This window comes from Embiotoca jacksoni, unplaced genomic scaffold, assembly GCF_022577435.1.
Source record: "Embiotoca jacksoni isolate LCO1_2020_lvr unplaced genomic scaffold, fEmbJac1.0.p SCAF_29, whole genome shotgun sequence".
In the NCBI taxonomy this organism is placed as follows: domain Eukaryota; kingdom Metazoa; phylum Chordata; class Actinopteri; family Embiotocidae; genus Embiotoca; species Embiotoca jacksoni.
The window spans coordinates 3,195,070-3,220,000 of record NW_027185380.1 but is presented as its reverse complement, the minus strand read 5'-3'; the positions used below and the strand labels follow the sequence as shown (position 1 = coordinate 3,220,000).

Below are 24,931 nucleotides of genomic sequence, written 5' to 3'. Positions count from 1 at the left end.
AAGACGGCTTCAAGGGGAAGTTGCTGTTGACTCCGAGCTGCTGTTAGTTCAGCATGTGTTACTGTCAAACAGTCATAGCTACACTGTTATAAAGACAGCGCGGAGGGGCGGGGCTCCGGGCGATCCTGCTGCTCATTGGACGCCGTGATTTGTCCACGACGACCAAGTTCTGAAATAGACATATTTAGCACTTATATTCTGGAGGACTTGTAATAAAAAAACATGTTAATGTTAGACGTAATTTGTCTTCCCTTCGGCAGCCCTCCTGCTGACGCGAAGAAAAAAGTCTCACTTTGTCTTTTCCAGCTGTTAAAAATAACCAAACAAGCAGGACAGACATGCAGATTAATATGTCCAGCAAAAAAAAAAAAAAAAAATTAGAAAAAATGGGTCATCATTAAAAAAATAGTCACATGGAAAAAAGTCGGATATTGCAGGATGGTATGGCACCAGATTTTAGCCAGTAAATGGGAATGAATTCTAAATGAACACAATATTACATTAAAGTTTGTACAACCAGGGAGGTTTAATTTTCTGATGCTTTGCTGGTTATCAACAAAAGCATCTAAAAATGTCAACCAACCTGAAGCCGATTGGTGTCATTGATCTTGTGAAATCCTTCAGATTTCCCTGAGCTGCACTCTTTCATTCAAGCAGCTCAACTGCCAGTCCGGTGGGTTCATCGACTCATCGGGGCCTTGCTGTAAATCAACCTGCTGCCCCGTCACATGGGAAACATGGCATCCCGAATGACGGCGGAAATCAAGTTTGTGATTGGAAGCAGAGGGGCTGTCCTGGTGAATCCCAGTCAAGAGTTTTATTTCAGTGACAGAGGAGCGAATGTGAAGAAGACGAGCGGGAGAGATAAAGACACCACAATGCATCAAACCCTGTGAAACATGGTGCTGTGAAGAAGACTGGATGCTCAGGAGTTTCGACACCTGCACCGAATGGACTGCCATCTTCAGACACGCCGCTCCCTCTGGCTTTAAGGAGCGACACTGCAGCAGGATGATGAACTCTAACATCTTTAATAAGTGAAAAAAAGCCAAACATTCCTGATACCATCACGTGAACATGGCTCGTCAGGTTTGAAGACAAAAAGGGGAAGTTTGGTGTCATATTCCAAACAAAAGCAAAATCGAATTATCTTCACTAGTGCTCTCTGACTTTTGGACTCCGCTGTTTGTTCCATTTCGTCGTCTTCATCTTCTGGATCTTAAAATACTTTTTAAGCGGAATTCAGATCTGTTTTAAGAATTTTGCTTAGACCAAAAAAAAAAACACCCAAAAAAATATGTACTAATTTATTTGTAAAATGTATTCGTGCATCTCTGCCAACAAGAGAGTGGCTCCACTTTCCTTGGTAGCACTTTTCATTGTGAGGACACTCTGGCAAATAAAAAGCTGTCATTCTGAAACATTTGGATGTGTGATTAGAAAACCGAAAGGAAACCGGAAACAACTCTAAACAGCCTCAAAAGTTTTTTTTTTATTTCCTTCTCACACAAGTTCTGTTTTGATTTAAACATTTTGTGGTTGAGGCACAAAAATGGACCGGAATTGTCTGAATTAACGACTTTTGCTGATGCTCATGTGGTTTTAGCAGAGCCGAGTTGACACATTAATGACAGTTGAGACAAAAAAAAAAATCAAAGCAGCTGAATGCCACATGAAAAAGGAAACCGAAGAAGAGGAGCGGGGATGGTAGACATGCGTCCATGATGAGCTCACAGCCGGGAACCCGACCCTTCAGCTCTCTACTTTGGCCACTTTGGGTGCCGCCTGTCCGTCCGGCTGTCCGTCCGCCTGTCCGTCCGGCTGTCCCGACACCACCTCGCCCCTCCTCTTCTTCAGGCCCTTCATCTTCCGTGTCTGCAGCTTGGACAGGTCTTGCTTCTGCATGTGCACGCGGCCAAACTTGGTGCCAAAGGTATCGTGGGAAATGTTCTTCTTCTTCCTGAGCTGTAAATAAAAGAAAACGTGTCAGTTGGAGAAATGAACTCTGTTTGACCCGATGTTTTCTCACACTTTGATCATTTCAATGTTTTACTCAACAATAAACTGAAATGAAAAAAAAAATGCCGAAGGAAACAGCAAGTTCAGGCAGCTAACACACCAGTTGAACGACAGGTCCCACTTTGTCTCTATGCTTTAGTTTGTGGACAAGTCTGTCCTCACTGTTCACCGGATGAGTTCCAAGACTTCAGACTGACATTTACAGTATGTTGGGAAACTGTGGGATCTCCTCCAGAGGTTCAAACTTTTTAAATGTTTGAGCAATGTTTGGCTGCACAGAAAACGTCCGCAGTGACTGGAGGGACAGCGGGGTGTACGGGGTTAATTCATGCTAATGTCAGCACTACGCTAAAATATAAACACAGCTCAGACTGGTGGAAGTTAACGATGTAGAAGTGAGCAGAACAAGCTGATTAAAAGTCTTTAAATCTTAAAAAAAACATTTGGCCTTTCCTCTGCCGCCCCCTTCAGGACAAACATTAAACTTTTCAATCATCCATCCAAGATGGCCTAAACAATTTTTGCTATAATAGATTCTTGGTACGATTTCAAAATAAAAGCTCGGTTATATAAACAGATGAATGAATAAAGCAAAAAAAAAAAAAAGAACAACTTCACAGTTTTTTCAAGTCTGTTATAAAACAATCAGGAGTATCAGGAAAAATAGGTTTAGCTGGCTGTAAAAAAAAATATTTTAACGTCCAATATAAAGAGGACTAACGGTTTCTAACAAAACATTAAAGTGATTTTGTCCAAAAAACTTTAAAGGTTAATTTGAAGCTTGTTTTTGGCTTCGGGAGTCTGTGTTACACAAATGAAGTGGAAATCCTCCATCGTGTTCCTCCTGTTTGTCTCATTGTTCCTGAATCACAATCCAGGAGATGTTGTTTTTTTTTTTTTTTTTTTTTTTTTCTGAATCAGACTGTTTACGACTCAAGTTTAAACTTTTTAATGCTTTTTTGCTCAAAATCCAAATTTTGGATTTTGTCCTCCATTACTTGAACTTGTTTAAATTCAAAGCATGGTGGACAAAATACAAATTAAATATAAAATTAAAATTGTTTTTAATTCAAAGGATATGTTCAAAGTTTTAAATATACAGTGGTGTGAAAAAGTGTTTGCCCCCTTCCTGATTTCTTATTTTTTTGCATGTTTGTCACTTAAATGTTTCAGATCATCAAACAAATTTAAATATTAGTCAAAGATAACACAAGTAAACACAATATGCAGTTTTTAAATGAAGGTTTTTATCATTAAGAGAACAAAAAAAAAATCCAAATCCACATGGCCCTGTGTGAAAAAGTGTGATCTGAAATATTTAAGTGACAGACATGCAAAAAAAATTGGAAATCAGGAAGGGGACAAACACTTTTTCACACCACTGTAGTTTTAAAACAGACATTACAAAAATTTGAACCTATCCTTTAAATGAATACCAAGTTTGTTCAGACCAGGACTGAGTGAGGGAAGATTTGCGGGAGGTCTGTGGGGATATTTACCTTCAGGGCTTTGGGCCGTCTATGAGCTAACTTGTAGAGGTCATCTGAAGCCAGATGTGTTCTTCTCAGGACAAAATCAAATGACGGTCCGATCTCCTCCAGCTCGATTCGCGGCGTCCGGTACCCAGACTTCTTCAACACACTCCTGCAATCACACATTTCATCAAGATCTTTGTGGTCGGGATGTTCGAAATCGCAACCTAGTGATCGCAATAATTTAGGCAAATTCCAGCAATTTCCGTAATATTTGCTGGAACAAAACAAGATAATTCCTGATTTCCAATCAGCACGGTTCTTCTAATCTCCTCTTAGCACCAAAACAAACTCTGTTCACCGGAAGAAACAGGAACAAGAGGAGAAACAGGAAGTGACGGGGTTTGTGGGAAATGTGGTCTTCACTTTAAAATGATGTGGTTTAATGTTTGTGATCAAAGGAAGTGATTCCATATTACTGGATTTTAAATGAGTTTTCTCCACACGTCCAGTTGTCAGAGACGTCTCTTTGTTTGTTTCATCCAGCAGGTCTATGTGTTGAATGAACATGAATTAAACAGCATCTAAAGCTCTTATTTTGACAGCTGATGTAGTCCTTGTTTCTATAGTCCAGTCACAGACGGTCTGTTCTGGAAACATACGCAGCTTTTAGGACCTTTTAGGAGCTTTTATCCTCATGGTTCTAAAAGATTAAATAAAAGATTAAATATAAATATTTCTGTGATGTGCAGCATTATTCTCACAGGAATTGATTAAATATAATTGTTTATCAGGTAGTGATTATAAAAAAAAAATCTGCAATTTGTCCTAATTCCCGCAATTTTACCGCAAAAAATTCACTTAAAACTCTGCAGGTTACAACCTGATTTTTGAGAAAGTCCGACCATTAATAACAATAATAAGTATTTCTGATCACAACAATCCCTAAAAAAAAAACCTCCCGGAGGGACTCGTTAGTAGAGACCGTCGGAGAGCGGTTGGTGTGGACCAGAAACTCATTTCTATCACAGTACCTATAACTGCGCAGGTAGATTTTGCCCTCCAGGGCGGTGAAGTGCAGAACGTGCTCCAAACCAGCCAGACGCACTGCAGGCACAACGGGACCTCTGAAGAAGTCTGAGACCGGGCAGAGACATGGACGAGGACTGAGACTGGAGAACTGACATGGAATTATCATCACATAAATATCACGACGCCCTCATGAGTTCATACCTGTGAGCAGACTCTTCAGACGTTTGTGCTCGTTGTCCGTATCGAACGCCTCTCCTGCAAACACCAGCATTGGTTTGGTCCCTTCGGCACATTTACTGGCCTGGAACAGAAAACACTTTATTTGAGACTGTCAGTCGCTGTCAAGTTTCCCTCCGTCGTCAGACGACGGAGCAGAAAAACGATGTAAAACAAGAACACCTCCTGTGTTTTGGAACAAAGATGGCGGCATTTCTGGCTCACACCATTTTAGAGACACCGGTTGTCATGGTAACCCGACAGTTCAGTGTGATGATGGGTGAGAGTATCTGAGCTTGAGGTGTTGTTATCTGATCCTGTGAGTTTATATGTCTGTAGTTATGAAATATACTGCAGGTTTCCACATTGCTGTCTTGTTTAGAAAGCTGGAAAAATGAACGTGTTTTTTTTTGTTTACTATTTAAAGTCGAGTACGTTTGTGGGGTCTGTGTCATTTAGAAGGAAAACATAATGTGATGAGTACTGTGATATGAGGGTGATGTGGCCCTAAAATATTATCACCATGTATCTGGGTATTTTTGAAATAATAATATTTATGATGTGACAAAATACTGAAAAATATTTCATTATTAATATTAACAACTTGAACAAATACGTTTAAAAGATTATATGTCAGCGCAAACGCAACATTATGCCTTCAAATATTCATTAAAAACTAAACAGTTAACTAGTAGTTTGTTAGGTGGTGAACAACTGTTAACTAGTAGTTCATTAGGTGGTGAACAACTGTTAACTAGTAGTTCATTAGGTGCTGCTCTGTCAGGACAACATGATCAGCTGCAGAGCTTCTAATCACTTCTTCATCCTGTCGGTAGATTCAGGTCAACGTTTTAAAATTATTAACGTAGTTCTGGTCTTTTGTTGCACTTTTATTTCGTAACGAGTCGACTCGTTTGCCCGAGCATCACGTGTGGAGGGGGGCGGAGCCACCCAGTGGGAAGCGCAGACAGAACAGCGGAGAAACAGCACAAACTTCAATAAACTCCCAGCTCTCAGCCGGGATTGTTGCTCGATAAGCTGCAAACGTATGTTACATGTCAACAGGTCGGAAAATTGAATTTATCAGGATATACATTTTTTCTATTGTCTGAAATATGATACCGGTATCATCGGGAACGATCCGTCAGATTCTTTAAAATAAGATGAAACCTGTTGACGCTCAGCTGTGTTTTGTCAAAACACACCAACAGTTACACAGATCACAGGACAACCTTTACGTCAGCTGCTACAGAAGAAGTTTACTTTAAAAGAAAGGCTGCTGGAGCTCTTTGTTTTAAGATCATGTTGAAAAGTTCTCTTCATTAAACATATGCTTCAAAGCATCTGAATTAAGTTTGTGTTATTCCAAATGTATATCGGTTCCAAAAACCAGTCTCCTTGATTACCAATAATCGGTACCATACTCTGACTACAAACACCAGTGATGCTCATGCTCAACCAAAACCAACCACAACTGGAAGGAAATCAGCCGGAGACCTGCACAGCATGCTGGGAAATGTAGTCACTGTCATCAACCCTCAAAACACCGGCTGTTTTTTTTTACATTCCTATCTGTGTGGAGTAAATAATCAGATAATTGAGGTCAGAGTGTCACAGCAGACCTGAATGCAAACAGGGTTTCCAGACTATAATTACAGCGACCGCTGGAGATGAGAGAAACAGTCGGTCAGAGCTCGGCTGGTTTCCTTCTGCCTTCAGTCTACCTCAGCGCTCGACGTACAAACATCGATGGGTATCCATATAAAACAAAAGAACACGAGATAAACCTGATCGTGGGTTAACACGAGTGACGGGGATTATTTGCCAAAGTTGAATAATGCTTCCAAAGTTGACGTTAAACTCACTACGGCACGCTGAGTGCAGTTTACGTGATGCATTAAATGTGACTTCAAGGTTACTGTGATGTCACTGAATCCTCACCAGCGACTCCAACTTCCCCCAACAGAGAAAAGACGTTACCTTGATCTCACTCAGTGAGACGAACTTCTCCACTCCGAGTTCGATCATGTCCAGAACGTGGAAGTCAAACAGCCGACCTGCAAGTCACATACTCGTCATTCAACACTTAATGAAGCTTTGGAGAGATTTTACATCTCATTACTGACATTTTACTGAAACATTTACAGAGCAGGGTTTAAAACTGCTGAATGTACGTTTACAGCTGAGAGAGAGAGGAGAATTACCGAAGATGAGATTGTTGGGTCGTTTCTTGTTGTGGGAGCCGAACAGAAACAGAGAGCAGTCGGTCTTCTTGGAGAAAAACTCCTGAGAAACATTTCCCTTCGTTAGTTACTCAACAGAACATGTGAGAAATGTTTAGTTTGTTCAAGCATTTAGGAAGTACCGTGGAGCTACACTCACCAACGATGTGGAGTCCTCGAACGGCCGAGTGATGTTCTTCCTGAAAAGCAAATCCAGACTTTATTCCAGTTATTAACTTCATGTCACAGCGATCGGTCCTCATGCTGCTGTGGGTCTTTGTTCACAGAGAGCTCCAACACCAGCTCACAGGACGCACATTTCAAGGCTCGACTTTAAAAGTGGAGGCTGCCTTTGAGCTTTTATTGATATCCACATACATGTTGTTATTTCAATACAGAAGAGACATTTTAATCATTTTAATGTGGAGTCCCATTTTTTCAAATGTGCAAAAGTAAGTGAACAGATGGAGCTTTTTGATGCTTCAAGTCTTTGAGCCTCTGTGGTGTCACGGTTTACCCTGGTATTAAAATGAATGGTTATCATACCCTGCACAAATTGCTTATTACCGGTATTGAAAAAAAAAACCACAAAAAAAACAAGCAGAGATGCCACACACACGCATACGGCGGAAAAAATGAGACTGATAATATCGCCGTCTCTATCCTGGAAAAAGTGATTAAAAACAACGTGGGATTACTTTGACTTTCTTAAAAATGGAGGTGAAGTTGTGGGCAGGACGGATATCCAGTTTACGCAAATTATGGACGCAGAGTGTCTCAAAGGAGGAGACACCGCAAACATTTTCAAGGATCCCTCCGAGCAGATTTAAACTACGTGTCCCGTTCATAATGTTAATGCCGAACATAAAACATGTGATTATCTAAACAAAACCGCCTATTGAAATCATTTTATAGGCTTGATCGTGGCTCCCAACTCCCATCTTTTCCAGCTGGAGGAGCTGACATCAGTGTGTGAGTTTAATGTACAGACAGTCTGACTGAGCTGTCAGCACTTCAAACAATACAAGTGATGAGAACAATAATAATAATAATAATAATAATAATAATAATAATAATAATAATAATAATAATGAAATACCGAACGCCGTCATATTTTCTGAGACGGTTCTCATACCATGAAAAACTCGTACCGTTGCAACCCTCTGACGTAATTAATTTTTTTTAGAAATGCTTCCTAGCAGCGGTGTTGTTAGCAGGTAACATGCTCAGTACGCTTTAAGTCTGGTAAGTGACAGCTGAGAGCTTCCAGTGTGTTTGGGCTCGTTGTCTGGTTGCAGGAAGAAGGTCCGGGCCAATGAGATCGGAGGAACCGATTTGAACACATCCAGACCAATGTGTGAGTACAGAGGGAGGGCAATATGGCCCTGAAATATTATCACCATATATCTTGGTACCAGCGGCGGATTGTGATAAAATGTTTTTGTTCACTTCCTCATCCTGTCGGCAGATTCATGTTTTGGTGATTTCATGGAAGTTTAAGGTTGATGTCTTACCATTAATAACGTAGTTTTGTTTTTTTTGTATTCTATCTCTCTGTTAAAATAAACCTCCATTACAATTATAGACCGTTCATTTCTTTGTCAGTGGGCAAACTTACAAACTCGGCAAGAGATCAAATAATTATTTCCTTCACTGTACCTTCAGGCTCCAACTGCTATCTCAACACGAGGCTAAAATGCCAGCTCGTCACCTTCTTGTCTTTTTATAAGGGAACATGCTGCATGTCAATCATCATCTTTTGACTTCAAATCCAAACACAATAAAAGGTAAAACAATCTCATTTCCCTCAAGTGTTCACTAACGTTTGGAGGTCTCTGTGTCTAAAGTCCTTCAGTTGACATCTTAGACTCAACCAGGTGTTGAAACAGGTCGTCTGTAATGAGTCCGATTTCATTCTCTCTCAGAAATGAATGAAGTCATCGTCTTAAATCACTTACTTCTTGTACAGCACAGCGTTGGGTTTCTTCAGGGAATACTGAGGGAACAAACATTTTCTTCAAATGAATTTACAAAACTACTAGCAAGTCATTATTTCTTACTTTGATGTTGATCACGGTTCTGGTTGAAATGTTCTGTATCACTCTTACAATCTGTGTAAACATAATCAATGGCTGGACTCCTTCGGCCCGCGGACACACGGCCCGCATGACACGCAGCTGCCTCCTTTACTAAATTTAACTGACACCTATTTTTCAGGCAGTTCGCAGCTAAAACATAGAAGGAAATGATCTGTGATCTCGTTTGGACTGTTGAATCGTTGCAAAGCATCTCTCTCTCTCTCCTTGGTGTGTCTCACTCTGAACGAGAGCGAACGAAAGTCACGTGACTGCTTTTTGGTTACAACCCTTCAAAAATACTCTACCGATGGCCGTTATCACAGAGAAAGTCCGTAGTTGTATGGAAGGACCTGCAGCCGTGTGGAAACGCACACGCAGCGTTTCACACGCCGCGCAGGCAGCGAGTTCCCGGCTGTTGACCCAAAACTGTTTCAGCCAAGTCCAGTGTTACATATTGTGGGTTACTTTGATGTAATTTAATTAGAATCACTGAAAAAGACAATTGTTTGTTTTGCCTGTACTTATCTATAAAATCAATCTGCACATTTCTTCATTGGATTTACTTTATGTGTGTTATTCCATGTCAGAATAATCTCTAGTTTAAACCATCTCATTGGAATAAAGAAGAGTTGCTGAAGAGGCATTGCGTCTGTATGAGGTGTCTTAGGTCTGCAGGTTTCCTCAGTGACTCGTCAGATTACTTACGATGTCCTTGAGGGCCTGCGTGACCGTCTGATTGGTGTTTCCTCCTTTCATTATCATGGCGCTCTTCCCGTCCTCACTCAGTTTGGGCGCTCTGCTCTCCAGGAAGCGCTTCGAGCGTTTGGACTTGGGTTTTCTGAGGACACGAACACACAGAAGGATGACGGATAAATAAAAACAAGGCAAAAACATGTTATTAAAGAGCTTTAATTATCAGCTGTTCTCTACAACTCTGTTATTCTATAGAACAAATTGAGAATCTCCAGTTTGACTACATTTTAATCAAAACAGTGAAACTCAAAGAAAAAAATTTATTTACTCTTATCGAACATTTATACTGACGTGTTTTTATTCTACGACTTTGTTTATTATGTGAAATACTGTTTCTTGTACTTTGAGGATTGTGAAAAGCCTCACGTCTCGTTGTTTAGGTTAATTATTACTCCTGTTATTATCTGCTTACATGTGAGTATTAAATACAAGTTCAATAAAAAAATATTGTCTAAAGAAAAGGAGCTTATATTGTTTGTTATGATTGGTTATTGAAGGATAAACAGTCATTCTAACCATCCTCTAATTATATAAATATATATATATATCCAATACAGGATTGTAATTAAAATAGAGATTTATCCAGCTGCTCATTGGAGTCTTTTTAATAACACAACTGTCCTCAACTGTGGTTTGACACACATAAAGTGTTAAATCACTTATATTATGAGTACATATACACATAAAGTGTTAAATCACTTATATTATGAGTACATATACACATAAAGTGTTAAATCACTTATATTATGAGTACATATACACAGTGTTAAATCACTTATATTATGAGTACATATACACAGTGTTAAATCACTAATATTATGAGTACATATATACAGAAAGTGTTAAATCACTTATATTATGAGTACATATACACAGTGTTAAATCACTTATATTATGAGTACATATACACATAAAGTGTTAAATCACTTATATTATGAGTACATATACACATAAAGTGTTAAATCACTTATATTATGAGTATATATACACAGAAAGTGTTAAATCACTTATATTATGAGTATATATACACATCACTTATATTAGTACATTAAAACTACAAACAGCAAAACTCTCAATGTGAAAAATACCCAAACAAATATGAATCACAGCGTCGCACCCGAAACCATCTTTGTTATAATACTAATAATTATTATCAGCATCACATCTCATCTTTTTTAATATTTGAGAATGAATATATCTCGTGTTGTCTCCATGTTTTACAAAACTATAACTGCCCATCGCGAACGCGCGCGTGAGAATAACAACAAAAATATACACGAAGTGTAAGAAATAAAGACATTCAGGTCGACAGCAACACAAAACCTCCCGAAAAATACAACTTCACGGAACAAGAAGCTGTAAAACTACTGAACAACTTCTCACCATGCGGCTAACGTTAGCTTAACGTTAGCAATCTGAACACAGCTGGCTTCACGAGCACGGAAGGATTAAATCCTGGCGAAGAGAAATACAAACATATAAAAACAGTAAATTGCCAAACTTACATTACACCGTCTGACTGCGTCATCTTTGTGTGTTATATACACAGTCTTTCCTCGTGTTGCTGCCGTTAACAGTCCACGTGAATTTCAGCGGCGGAAGACAACATTGGGTTTCTTCTTCTTTGGTTGTTAGCCGATGTTGCTTTCCCGCCACGAATTGCATCACTGCCATCTAGTGTCCAAACGTACCCGCCGCAGCACAGGACAGTCCACTAGAGGAGCCACAGGACAGAAGAACGAACCGCAGCAGCAGCATCGTGTCCCGGATGTGGAGCAGAATCTTCACACACAGAAACTGGCTCCCATTTTTTATTTACAAAAGAAAATAACATTTATTTTAATGGGTTAAATACACAGTAATACTTCTAGTACTATTTTTTTTTTTACTCTGATGTTCAACATTCTGCATTTTTATTTTTAACATCAAATTTTGAATGATTATATCTTTTCCAACATTTACACATACAATATAAACCCTCATATGAATCATGTTTTAGTTCATTTAAAAGATGCCGTGCTTCACTCTCCAGCATTAAACAATAATAATGAACATTTAGTCATGATTTAAAAAAATATATTTTTCAAGCCAAAATTTGACTTACAAATTTACTAATTATGAGTTAAAACTAAAACTAATTCCTCTCATCTCAGATTATATGTGCTTTCTATACTATGAAACAATTATCTACTAAATCGAAAGATTAACAGAGTTTGTGATGATACAATGGCGTCATGGAAAAGACAGCAGCATGCATCAAGGCTGAGCTGTTCTGCCCTGAGAACAACAACCGTCTTAAAAAAAACACCAGCTCAGCAATATTTACATACTTTATGAGAATCTTGTGATGAACAGAGATGAACCAGTACATAAGGAGGGAGAACGTACTGCATATCATTCTCCCAGTGCTGCTGTAAAAGGAAACTCACTCCTCCTCCATCTCTCTTTTTTTTTTTTTTACTCTTGTTTTGTTTTAGTAATTACAGGCAATGGTGGAAAGTCCCGAGGTTAATTTACTTAAGTAGTTCAGTGTAATGTTGACATACTGGTTTTATGGTACCACAGCTATTCCATACTTTTAACTCCACTACATTCATTTTAGAGCTGTAGCTTCTAGTTTCACACACAACATATTTGTTCAGTTTATGAAATATGATGCATTATAGATTAATTATTTATGAGTTGTAGATTCAACAACATAAAACAGTGTGGTGTGTGGGTGACTTCAGCCTTCCTTTAACCGCACAGCTCCTTCTGGCCAATCAAGTGAAAAGAGACGGATCCTGTGGAAGTTGTTGACTTTTTCCATTTGATTGTGTCTGAACCAGGGCCTGCAGATAAAGGTGGTGAAGCTCCTCTTGTATCTCTTGGTGTCAAAATGTCTGCATCCACAGTCAGAAGGAGATTGTCCACATTTGACCTTCCTGGGAGGCGTGCCAGGAAAAAGCCTTAGCTGTCTAAAAAGAGCCTGAGAGCAAAACTCCAGTTCGCCAATGAACACGAAGACAAAGAGCTGACAGTTTTGGGTTAATGTGCTCCGAGCAGATGGATCAAAGTTGTCTGGCCTCAGTAATGTTTGACATGTTTGAAGGAGCTCATATGAGCTGTGAAGTGCGGTGGTGGAAATGTCATGGTCGGGGTTTCACTGCCTCCCGGACTGGGCAGATTTCAGTCACCGATTCAGCATCACATCAAAGACAGCTAGAAGATCATCTGTCTCAAATTTGAGTGGACTTTTAACGTTCCTGAACACACCAGCAAATCCACCAGGGAATGACTCACAAAGGACAAATGGAGGTTTACAGAACAGCTGATTTGAATCCCACTGAAATGTTGTTGGGGGGGGGGGGGGGGGGGGGTTGAAAGAAACCTGCAGGACATTCAAGAAACCCTCAAATATTCTGCAACTGAGGGAACTTTACATTGAAGGGTGCTCAAAGTTTCAGAAACTGAGACTATTATTCTCAACATGTACAGGAAGTTATTTCAGGGCCAAACCAGCTTCTGATGCCACTGAAAAATACTTCGTGATCATTTTCTTTGGGATATTGTTCAACTCCTGGATACCACCTGCACAAGTCCACTTATATATCATAAAAGACCATTTCGATTGAATGTACTTCCTTCATAACTATATGTCAATGAGGAAGTAAAAGGCTTATCGATTTATTATTTGTATTATTTAAGACGCATGTAGACCTTGTATTGGTGGCTTCTTGCATAAGTGACAGAAGTTTTGGTGTCCGTTGGTTGTGCAATGACTCATTGATGTCGAGATCACCATCATTCCACTATCGCAAAATGTGAAATAGCCACGCTTTGGCCTTTTGTGGCGTGACATTTCCACGTTTTCCTGGAGTGGACAAAATGAAGCCTACTGCATGGATACAGCCATGTGATTTACAGGAGAATTAAACTTTCAGGAAAAACATGAAGTTGCAAAAACAACATGGTCAGAGCAGAAAACAAAACAACACTAATCTTCTGGATTGGAACCTCCCATGGAGTCTGATTGAACACCAGCCCACGATCCTTCGTCACGTTACTTGTACGCGTGTGCAAGTTTCACGCTTACAAAACGTGAAACCGTCGTGTCTAGCGGCCAAAGCGTGGCCACTCGCGCTTTTGCTGGAGAGGTCCTGCGTGTCTATTTCACGCTTTGCAGTGATATCGGGTTGGATGGCGACATCCTCCGTTGGTTATCCAATTCCTTACATTTCTTGTAGCTTCGAGTCAATGAAGACTACAGTTACAACCGAGAACATGAACATTCAAAAATAAAACAAGCAGACCAATTGCACAGATAAGTATCTTTTTTATTGAAGCATCAAGCTCGTAGCACAGATATATTTAGCACATCTTGACCATCCAAAGAACAGCAAAAGAAAGAATTAGAACAGCAAAGTTTCTCCTTCAGTACATCCTGCAACTGCACCCTCTCACCCAGGGGGTTCTTCTGACTCACCCGTCCTCAGAAGATTCACGGAAAGGAAGTGGTTTCTAACATGATTTAGTCCGCTTCGATAAGGTCATCTCTTAACTTTAAAATTAACTAGTTGGGAACACTAGTTTTACAACAAAATAAACATTTGGACAGAAAGGGATGAAAAAAAAAAAAAAAAGGAAAAAGATTGGTCCGCAGCAGAAATACAAAATATTTTTTGTATAAAATTCTATCACCATTCAACTGCAAAAATGCATTTTGGGTTCACTGTATAAAAAAATAAACAAAATAGCAATGATCCATATCAACAAGGCTAAAATGTACTTAATCCAACAACAGGAAGCATTAAAACTCCTTGAATATTTTGGAACAGTGCTAGTTTCACTTCTTAGAAAAAGAAAAGAAAAAAAGAAGAAGCCGTGTAACAGTCGCGGCAGACCGTTATCAAAAGTCCATGTGACAGTCAGTTGAGAGTTGTTCATGTGAGAGCAGAGATTGGTCCTCAGGAAAAGAATGAAACCTCTCCAACAAGCCATGAGAGACAAACTAGAGAGAAGCAACTCCAAGTTCCAGCTCTCACACCAACACTTCTGGTCCAACTAGCATGTCGAGGGTCTCGGGTGATGCAATCTGCACATATTTCAGACAGAAGATTAGACTGAAACGCAGCACTGAAAGCATGTTAGGACTCCTTTCAAGTCAAAATTAAAATTTCATTCTCGCACCACTGAACAGAACAAACCGTGGATGGAGGCCGTGAAGGAAGAAGCCAGAAACCTAAACTGCTTTCAGCGCTCGTCTGCAGCTCAAAATGAGAAAGTCCAAGTTAACCTGACCCCTTTTAAAAAAAAAAAAAAAGAAGAAGAAATTTTTTTAAAAAAGAATCCCGCTGATCCAAAACATCAGGATGCTCTGAGCTGGTAAAACAAGAGGAAGGTGACGCACAGACCTACAGACAGAAGAGGAGGAAGAGACGGCGCTACACTACAGTCAAGCAACACGCCACGAGTAGTCACATGCACCATGGTGTCACAAGATTTTCCCCCTCAATGAACAAAGGGCATTGACCCAAAACAAAAAAAGGAAAAAAAAAAAAAAAGCTGCTGGGGGTGGGGGGTGTGTGACATTTTCGACCAATTCACTGCAAAAGATGTCTGCGCACAATAAATTTAATAAACCTGCAGTTTATGCAGCAGTTACACGTGGAATGATCCGGGATCACCCTGGCATGCTCAGACCGGGGGCTCCATTGTGAGCCTATAGGTTTCTGTATGGGGCGGAAAGAGAGAGGGAGGATGGATATTATGCAGGAAAAAGAGAAATGCTTTGCTGGGCAACTAATAAAAAAAAAAAGAAAAAGTGTTTGAATCATTATTTGGCCATTCAGAGTGGGACGGGGGGTACGGGGGGATGGGGGGCAGACAGCAGGGCTGCCTCTCCTCCACGTCACGGGTGCGGTGGGGGGGGGGGGACAATGGCTGGTCAGCAGGGGGCATTGTGAGCCCTGTGTGTGTGTGTGTGTGTGTGTGTGTGTGTGTGTGTGTGTGTGTGTGTGTGTGTGTGTGTGTGTGTGTGTGCGTGTGTGTGTGTGGGCTCTCCTGGAGTGGTACATTCAGATCAAACCCGGTCCAGGCTTTTCTTTCTCTGGAGGTGTACATTCGAAGGACGGTGAACGGGCCACTTTGCACGGCGCTGCGCTACAATCAGTTCTCCATTTAACCAATTCATGTGAAATTATAGAAATTTTTTTAGTCTTGAAATTGAGTGCTGAAGACCCAGAGGCTTCCTGTAGTCAGCATGATGGTCAAAAGAAAAGAAAAGAGAAAATCAAAAAATGCTGAATGTCTTAAAATGATTCAGAATCATTTTCTCAGGCAGACGTCGTTACGAGCTCGTCCGGGTGGATAAACGTGATTGTCGAGGGGGAGGAGCTGTTGGGAGGAAATTAAGAGCTTCACAGCCCAGCAAAGCAGAAATCTTTGACCAGTTTACAGTAACCGAAGACCACACCGACCAAAAAGATGCAAACCTTTGATCCGATAGTGCAACATAAAAAAAAAAAAACGGTAAGCGAGGCATTCCCGACGACGCCAGACGCTTACCGCGACTACATTCAATCAGACGGGCGACGAGAAGGTCGGCCTGCTGTTCGTACCAGGAGCAACCAGGTTTAAAGTGCACTTATTAACTGGTTTCATCAGCGAGAGACGGCTGGGGGCCGACTGGAAATGTGACCGGAGGGATGAGCTCTCAAGGGGCGGTCTGATCTGAGCAGGCCAGGGCCGGGCCTAGTGGGGGCGGAAGCCTTGTCTGTGGGGGATGAGGGGGGAGACCTGCAGGAAGGGATCGTTGTACTGGGCACCGGTGGACAGCCTCAGACTGAGCGTGTTTAATTCCTCTACATGCACTTCAAGATCACAGCAAGAGTGAGCTAGAATATCGAAACGGAGAAAAGAGCTTTCATGCAGGAGGTCTAAGTCACAGGTACAACAATGCAAACAACTCAAACTGGAGGAGAAAGTGGGGAGGGGGAGAGAGGAAGAGGAGAGAGGGGAAGACGACAAGCTCTCTACTGGGGGGTGAAGCCGGCCGCAAGGGGGGAGCCCCGGGGGGCCGCCTTTCTTTTTGCGCCTCTTCTTCATCCTCAACCCTCAGCTCTGCTGGTTCTGCTGCCGGTTCTTGGCGTAGCTTGTGAAGACAAAATTGTAATCGTTGAACTGAGCCAACTGGCGGTCGAGACGCTTGTAGCCCTCCAGTTTCTGGGCAACAGAAAAGACACTGCGACATTTGGAGCTCTGCGGGGGGCAAACAGAAACCACTCAGTGACACTTTGACTTCAAAATCACACCGAGTAGAAACGCGTTGGGGGTTTTTAAAAACGCACCTGATTGACAAAAAGCGTAGTCACAAATTTTCCTGGCTTGAACACCTCCACAACCTTCCGGACCAGATCATCGTACGACGTCTGGGAGAGGTTGGTCTCGAAGCTGACGTAGGAGAACTCTGGCTCCGGGGTGATGTGGATGGTCCAGTAGGTCCCCTGCACAAGACCACACACACACACAACGTCACAAACCCTCGAGCATCTGACGGACGCAACGCGACGCAACGCTCACTCACGTCAGTCTTCATTCCATTCATTGAGTATCCACAAGGGTTGAACATTGTGGCGTCGATCACAGAACCTGGTATCAGGTCACGAATTCCACTCATCTGAAAAGAGGAAGCAAGACGAGCTTTTAGCATTTGTGGGCCTGCTCCCGGTTGACCCAGAAGCCGAGAGCTGTCGATCCACTTACACGAGTGACATCACTTGCAGAAACACCATCTTTCATATAGAACTGGTCCATAATGGCTGGATCGAGGTCACTCATCAGAACTTCCAGCGTCTGGTCTGCATGCTTGTTCTCCCAGTACTCTGGTAGGTCCAGGGTAAACAGGTACCTGCAGGTGTTTGGGGAGGGCGGGTGGGGGCGGGGCACAGGATGCAGAAGCTGTCAGAGCTACAATCACAGTGTCACGCAGCAACTTCCTGCCGAGGCGGAGTCACTGCAGCTGCGCACCGATGCTTCTTTTAGCCGTCATCAGAGCATGCCAACGACATCTCCACCATTATTGGCGACACCACGGACACACAAGTCTCAGCCAGTGGAGGATGTGATGCTTACCAGCAGTCAGAGTTCAAACGTCCCATGCAGTACGCTGCACCATCTGAACAAAGGCAAAGAAATATCACGTTACCATCTGCGTCAAGTCCTGTCTATTGCATCGTTTGTCCATTTAATCTCTAGAAACCAAAAGGTGACTTCTTCGGGACTCCTGGTCGTAGAAACTCAGATATACATGAACAAAAGTCTGAAAGAGGCGTCGATCATTTCAGGATTTACCTCCGCTGAGGATGTTTGTGTGTTCAGTGTGGTTTATTGGTCATCAGGATTGTGGAAAAACTACCCGCCTGGTTTCAATGGAGCTTGCTAGAAGGATGAAGCACGTGCAACGGAAGACCCTGTTCAGATCCACCTCACAGGGCGGAGCCACAAGTCAATCTTCGCTCTCATTAACATAGGGAGGGTGTTTGTCTGCTGCATGTCAGAGTCCAGCAGGTGGCAGTAAAGTTCAATAGTGACAAAACATGGGCCATTCTAGAAATACCAAGGCTTCACAGAACCATCCACATCGAAGGTTCCAGTAACATGCTGGGATCACGCATGGAGTCGATGGAACAACAGTGCCGGGCATTTATAAGCCGTTTTACGCTAAATAAAATAAAAATATATACCTATCTATCACAATTTTGTTTTTGTCTTAAATATTACTTTCAAAGTGATTTCAGGGCTTTTTGAGGAAACGGAGATCAACACATTAACCCTCGTGTTGTCCTCGGGTCAAAATGACCCGCAGCTGTGTTCAACCAAGTTCTATTTTATTTCTATATTTTTTATATTTTTTGGGATCATCGGTCATCATTCTTTAAAGAAACCCTCACAGCCTCCTTGTCACCAATGATCCCCAAAAAATATGAAAATAAAAATAGAACTTGGTTGAACACAGCTGCGGGTCATTTTGACCCAAGGACAACACAAGGGTTAACACCTGCAGACACTCCAAACTGCATTTTTGAAAGAAAAAAAAAAAAGGAGAATCATGAAATGTCAAAAAGGATGTGTTGCATACTTGGGAAAATCTGGCTGAGAAAGTCCACTTCTTCCTGGAAGTTTCGATGAGGGAACTCTTGATGGGTTGGCTTCATAAAGTTCTTGCGGGAGTAGAAGAAATTCTGAAACGAAAACAAAATAAAAAACAAAATTTAAAAAAAAAAGGGTCCGATGAGGGACACATTAGTGGTGGATAAAGTTGCATCACTTGTATGCGATATGAAGCATTACACAGTTCATTAAACACCGCATGCGTCTAACCTCGATGGTATCGAAGCCGCAGTACTCCCTGGCGAGTTCCAGCAGAGGCACCAGTGCTTGCAGTAAGAGGGTGGTTCCGCACGTCTTCAAAATGAAACGTCTCTTGGAGACAAACATGCTACTCTCACTGGGAACGCACAAAAAAAAACAACAGCAACACAACATTAACACCTGGACTGAAACTTCATTCATGTGTTACTGAGTCATTAATTACACAAATGGGGATTATCTATTGGTTATCTTCCACCTACGACCCGCTGTCTTTCAAATATACATTTAATATGGTGTAGGTAGGAGGAGCTAAAGCAGCAATGTTTTGGCCACATACAGCAGTAATTATGACTCAGAAGAAGTCACAGTATGACTCGCTCGTGGGAAACTCGCCCATCTGATGGCAGGAACCAGAAAACAAAGTATTTGTTCACACTACTTTCCTGGTTACAAGTCATTTGTAGAGTATTGGCTGCAATGTGTGTCAGACACAGATTAAACTCTGTCACATGACAAAATAATTAAAAGCCCTTCTTGGTTGCCGTGACGGGAATTTGTTTAACCTGCCAGACAGGGTTGAGTTGGAGTGTAACCGCTTAAACTGTGGGCTCATATCAGACTTCTATTCACATCACCGGTCCCCCTCATAAAGTGGACCGTGAGACGGGCCGGACCTTGAGACGGGCCCTGGTGTTATCAATGGCAAGCAGCTTACAGGTGACCGCTGTCTAATCCCACCTGCCTTCTAATCAGGAAACCCGGCAGACGTCCTGGAAGTACAGACTCACCTGAGTATATAAGCTTCCTGCTTGTCAGTCTTTGTCACACTTATGATCAAACAGTGCACATTCTCCAAAAGTTTGTCCCACTCAAACCTGAAAGAAAGAAGAGCAGCGCTTAGCATGTGTTTACCACAACAACACGATGCTTCAGGTTCAGAGGCTGCAGGGTCACGCGTTTTTTTTTTTTTTTTAATTTATTTTTTAAACTGGCTCTGCTTCATTGTTCCTAGAGAAACTGGAAAATGACAGACGCTGCTGCTGCTGTGCACCCCCTCCCCCTCCCTCCCCAAAGACAGCTGCAGTGCAAAAAAGCAGCTGCGTCACGTTCTCGTTACAACCTTGGAAAAGCAGCCGGGCCGATTCCCCACTCCGCCACAGGAAGCTCACGAGAAGTACGCAGCTGACCGAGGAAGTGACCGGGAGACGGACAGATCCTCTTGACTGACAAACGGGCCTCAGTTGGACAACAGCAGCGCTCCTCTGAGCAGCGACAGCACTGATCCGAAAACCCCAACCCATGTCCACAGTGAGCCGAGGTGATCACGGCTGTGCTGTTGAAGGCTCATGTGGAAACTCTAATCAACTCACTTTTCAATAAAGCTCCACCACAAAATACCCAAATAGAGACACTTCATTTGATAACACTCGGCGCTTCAGGAAAGCAGGTGCTCTTCGACGTGGACTCCACTATGCAACTAAAGTGCAGCCGGTTCAGGTCGGGGACTCTTCGTCGCCATAGCAACCTAACAAAGCACCACAATATGGCACATAAATATACAGGGCTCTGAAGAGACTAAATGCATTAAAAAAAAAAAAAAAAAAAAAAAAGCACACTAATACGTAGTGTGCAGCCTTCTGTATTTGATTAAAGAAACCCAGGTCGAGCAGGTCTCATGCAGGCGGTAACAGCTGTCACTCAGAAACCCAATCAAACCGAGTTAGTTAACTGAATTGGTTTCAACCGTTCTGGTTTGACAAGTCAAAACGTCGGTCTGTAGGCTCCGTTCTCAGGAGCCACTGGTTCAGAGACAAAACACGCACACCGTTTAATTTGCAAAGAATTGCATAACAGCAAACTACGCTGTGCCGCGGGCGTCACAGCTCCACCCGACATCACCTGTTAGAAAGGGAATTATTGTGCGTCTGAGGCTCAACATGCTTCGTGTCAATTGGCAGTAAATACAATTTAGAACGAGACTGACAACAATTAAAGAGGAAAAGGATTTCAGCTCTCCCCGTCAGCATGTTTACAGTCACATTCCTGCACTAAATCAGCTTTTAAATGTGCATTAAGACACCCGATTAATGTCCTTCCACCTTTAGAGCAACAAGAACAAACTCCGCCGGTGGACGCTGGTCCAGTCGAGACTTTTACGATCCCATATTTCACACTAGCACAACATCAGCGCTGTCGCAACACGCCGGCTTCTCGGCCTCATACCGGAGGGACAACGTTACTCGAGACGGCTCCCGTTTCCCTGCGAAACCCACACCAGCAGCTATTTCTGCTTGCCGGGAGGGATCACATTTCCCTTCAAGAAAAGGGAGGTCTCCGGGAATGGCTGCCAAACAGAACCGCAGATATGAATAAGCTGCTAAAGCAGCGCTTGGCCAACAGCAGGGGGACGTCAGTGAAGTGGTTGGATGTGAAACTGTTGGCGGGCCTTCGGACCAGGAGCTGCCATGTCGCCCTGAGGAATGGCAGCGGAGGTAATGTGAGCGAGCTTGTGAATCAGATGCCCTTGTGGACTTATTTGGACATTGGCGGCGGTCCAGCGAGCCTGATCCCAACCGTGTCCCTCTGAGCCGGTAATCTGCCCTCTGGCTGGAAATTAATACCGGTCCTCATTCAGCCACTCGTTTGTCTTAAACTGACATCTGATCTGGTTAATGACCAGTAAAGTCACTCGGTGAGCAGCAGATTTGGCCCGAAACCGCCACCGCTGGCCGCTCATTACACAAAAGATGGGAAAATAAATTAAAATATAAAAACAAAAAAAAAAAGGTAAAAGAAGAAAGCATCCGCTTCAGAAGGACAAACCAGAGACAGGTGAGACTGAAGAGAGTGGAGCTTTTAAACCAGGAAGAGACCAGCTGCTGTAAATCATTGTCCTGAAGAGACACACACACACACACACACACACACACACACACACACACACACACACACACACACACACACACGAGGAGCCAGCCTGTCCTGCCTCAGTGGCCATTTTCTTTACCATCACACAGACATATGGCCAACATACACTGTTGTTAACTTTGTTGTGTTTGCTCCAAGCTCCTTGAAGCCTGAGGTAACCAGGAAGAAGTCGGTTTTGTAGTGCTGAATGGAGGTCAAAGGTCAAAAGCCATTATTTATTTATTTTTTATTTTTTAACCCTCCACACTGAACGTCCCATTACCGCCTCTTGTCCCTTGAACGCAGCCCGGTGCCCCGAAGCAGCTCCCAGAGATCCAGGAGCCAATCAGAGGACCCGGGAGGGGCGTGGCTGCATGGCTGCAAACGTGACCGGAACCAGAACTACGGACACATTTAGTTGAAACCTACACGGCAGGTCTGTGGTGGACCGCGTGCGGTTGTCAAGAGTGAGGTGTGTGCGTGCGCGTGCGTGTGCACGTGTGGTGTCGCTGCCGCTGAAGCAGCACGCGGTGATGACCACATGCATCAGATACACCAGACTGCCCCCCCCTCTTTCTCTCCCCCCCCCCCATGTTGAGTGACGCAGGAAAAAAAAAAAAAGTCTCCTTATTTACAGCACAACTAAAACACCGTTAAAGTGAATTAAATAAAACATCCCGGTGAATTAAATAAAAACGACGCGTGCGCGCTGAGCCCCGGGGAGGGTGAACAAACCCGCCTCGCGTCGGCCCCGAAGGTCCGACATGTCGCGACGACCGAACACATCAAACTCTCCGTGAATTTCCGCCGCAGATCTTCACGAGTCGTTCATGAACCTGAATAACGGAGCGGTTTCTCCCGGAAGTAGCGAGAGTTAGCTGGCGGGCGGCCCGCTAACTCGGGTTAAAAAAAAAAAAAAAAAAAAAAAAGAGAGAAGAAAAAAAAGACGGTTTGTAAACCCGTCCAGCGGAGCCGAGCCGAGCCGGGCCGAGCGGCACCGACCCGTTTTATTGCCGTAAAACGAGCAGAGCGGAGAATGAATGACTCAGCTCGGAGGAGCTGGAGGGGGAGGTGGCCATTTTCCAATGACGATGTTAGCTAGCCCGCTCGGGTGGTGATGGTGGTGGGCTCCGGGAGTCCGAGCCTCCATTTCTACCCAAACTCGTGTCAAACTACCGGTTCACGGGACACAAACTAACAACCGGGAAAACCACTTTTTTATTATTTTAATTGTAATTAAATCATCCGTAAGCGGCTACGTGTCACGAGCGAAGCGGAGGGACGGAGGAGAAACATGTGGCCGGCGCCGAGGTCCGGGCGCGCTCCGCCGAGGACCCGAGACACTGAAAGGGGACTCAAACCTTGGGATGGTCCGGACGTCCCCGGTTCCTTTGGTCTCATCCTGCCGAGAGAACCACACCTCCAGCAGCTTCTCGGTCCCCTCGAAGAAATGTGCACCGTTATCTTCCATCATGAGACAACAGACACCCAACAAAAAATATCAAACGTCGATTGTAAAGTTTACGGCTTAATTAATCCGTCCTCGATCCGTTATAATTTATTGAGGTACAGTCCTTTAAGCAATCCAGGTGTTGATTTTCTTGAGTTACCGTCTTCCCTTTTGCAGAGAATAGCGTTAGCGAGTGCTAGCTAATGTCGCCGGCCATACTGTGTAGAGCACTGACTGGAGCTCGCGCGGGGATTTTATATGCTGTCAGATATTACGTCAGCCCCGCGTCAAACCAATCGGATCCGAGAGCCCGGGATTCTAACGCGGGATTGGTCCAGGGAAGGGTCCGTCAAGGGTTTCCTCACGTGACACCGTATTTTTATAGCGTGCGCGCAAAAGCGTGCTCTGCTCGGTACAGAAAATATGATGCAGTAGTCTGTGGCCCAAACGACATTATAGAAGGATGTTTTATTAATACGACCGTAAGTGATGTTAATTTAAGTCTGTTTTTAATATATGGGACTAAAACACGTAATTATTGTATAAATCTACTTTACAGCTTCAACATTAAGGCACATTTGTATAAAGGGCTGTTTCTGACATGTTTTGCTTCGGTTCATATGGATTACGTGGCTCTAATATTTTATTTCTTTCACATACTACTGCACGATCGTGATGCATTAATTTATTGTTTGTACTCCAAACAGTTAAACAAGTTTTACTTTGAGTTATGAATAACAAAAATAACATTACTACATACAGAAATACATTTCCTGTTTTAAAATGAGCCAGAAAGCTGATTGCAGTTAAAGAAAATGTACATTATGGTTCATTAAATTTTTTCACTTTTTATTTCATTGCATTTTATCACCACATGATGCTTCATTATTATTATTATGATTATGATTATGATTATGATTATTATTTATTGCTACTCTCACAGAGCACTTTACAAGGAACATCTGTTGAGTCTAATACAATCCAGTGCACAAGCTCTGCCATAGCTACTAGCCTACTTTCATGAGGCTTATACATTTTAAGTTTTTGTTGACATTGTCAGAATGATGACAACTCTTCTTATTAATGAAGTCATAGTGAAAAGTGTTTGTCCACCCGATTAACATACATGAAGTGGGGAACATTAGAAACTTTTCAATCCGATTCAGTCAGAGAACACTTCCATCATCCACTGGGACCTCAATAATAAACATAAAGTACAATTACTGCCTTGCTTAAAAGTAGAATTTATTTCAGAGCTGTTTTAATGGAGTGCATTTTAATGGACCGGTGTTATTAGTAGAGGGCTTGGTGTGTATTGTTCCATTGTAAATGCAAAAAAACGTAACAAGTCCATCTCGCACCAAATAATACATAACATAACTGCAAACACTACTTTTTGCAAACTGACATTAATTAATAATAATAATAATA

General features: G+C 42.5%; 3 protein-coding genes and 1 long non-coding RNA gene across 6 annotated transcripts in view; all 4 read right to left on the bottom strand.

The window, feature by feature from the left end:
• The window catches only part of slc16a10 (solute carrier family 16 member 10), a 162,989-nt gene extending 162,942 nt beyond the window's left edge, over window positions 1-47 (bottom strand). For all 3 annotated transcript variants that reach the window (XR_011178893.1, XR_011178892.1, XM_069161845.1), the window contains exon 1: window positions 1-47. This exon is cut by the window's left edge and continues 468 nt beyond it. The gene's annotated coding sequence lies outside the window, so the exon portion shown is untranslated.
• Window positions 48-1,468: 1,421 nt separating this feature from the next.
• rpf2 (ribosome production factor 2 homolog) lies at window positions 1,469-11,412 on the bottom strand. The gene is made up of 10 exons (XM_069161747.1): window positions 11,298-11,412; window positions 9,745-9,877; window positions 8,920-8,957; window positions 7,122-7,161; window positions 6,944-7,025; window positions 6,720-6,796; window positions 4,725-4,824; window positions 4,526-4,628; window positions 3,519-3,663; window positions 1,469-1,965 (listed from the first exon to the last, which is right to left on the bottom strand). The coding sequence occupies exons 1-10, from the start codon at window positions 11,318-11,320 to the stop codon at window positions 1,753-1,755; spliced, it is 954 nt and encodes a 317-aa protein (XP_069017848.1). The 5' UTR covers window positions 11,321-11,412; the 3' UTR covers window positions 1,469-1,752.
• A 2,675-nt stretch (window positions 11,413-14,087) lies between these two features.
• Window positions 14,088-16,719, bottom strand: LOC138205703 (uncharacterized). The gene is made up of 2 exons (XR_011178894.1): window positions 14,979-16,719; window positions 14,088-14,866 (listed from the first exon to the last, which is right to left on the bottom strand). It is a non-coding gene; the product is annotated as an uncharacterized lncRNA (long non-coding RNA).
• Window positions 16,720-16,797: 78 nt separating this feature from the next.
• On the bottom strand, window positions 16,798-23,730 carry amd1 (adenosylmethionine decarboxylase 1). The gene is made up of 9 exons (XM_069161877.1): window positions 23,412-23,730; window positions 19,932-20,018; window positions 19,153-19,279; window positions 18,911-19,013; window positions 17,905-17,947; window positions 17,536-17,680; window positions 17,357-17,449; window positions 17,121-17,276; window positions 16,798-17,031 (listed from the first exon to the last, which is right to left on the bottom strand). The coding sequence occupies exons 1-9, from the start codon at window positions 23,522-23,524 to the stop codon at window positions 16,888-16,890; spliced, it is 1,011 nt and encodes a 336-aa protein (XP_069017978.1). The 5' UTR covers window positions 23,525-23,730; the 3' UTR covers window positions 16,798-16,887.
• Window positions 23,731-24,931: the final 1,201 nt, after the last annotated feature.

Excerpts from the sequence above, each read along its gene's own strand:
- rpf2 (XM_069161747.1), bottom strand. The coding sequence starts at position 11,320 with ATGACGCAGTCAGACGGTGTAAT. Across the intron at positions 7,026-7,121 it reads TCGAGGACTCCACATCGTTG|GAGTTTTTCTCCAAGAAGAC; the intron begins GTGAGTGTAGCT and ends AATGTTTCTCAG. Across the intron at positions 1,966-3,518 it reads GACGGCCCAAAGCCCTGAAG|CTCAGGAAGAAGAAGAACAT; the intron begins GTAAATATCCCC and ends TTTTATTTACAG.
- amd1 (XM_069161877.1), bottom strand. The coding sequence starts at position 23,524 with ATGATGGAAGATAACGGTGCACATTTCTTCGAGGGGACCGAGAAGCTG. Across the intron at positions 20,019-23,411 it reads GACGTCCGGACCATCCCAAG|GTTTGAGTGGGACAAACTTT; the intron begins GTTTGAGTCCCC and ends TCTTTCTTTCAG. Across the intron at positions 19,014-19,152 it reads GCGGCTTCGATACCATCGAG|AATTTCTTCTACTCCCGCAA; the intron begins GTTAGACGCATG and ends TTTTCGTTTCAG.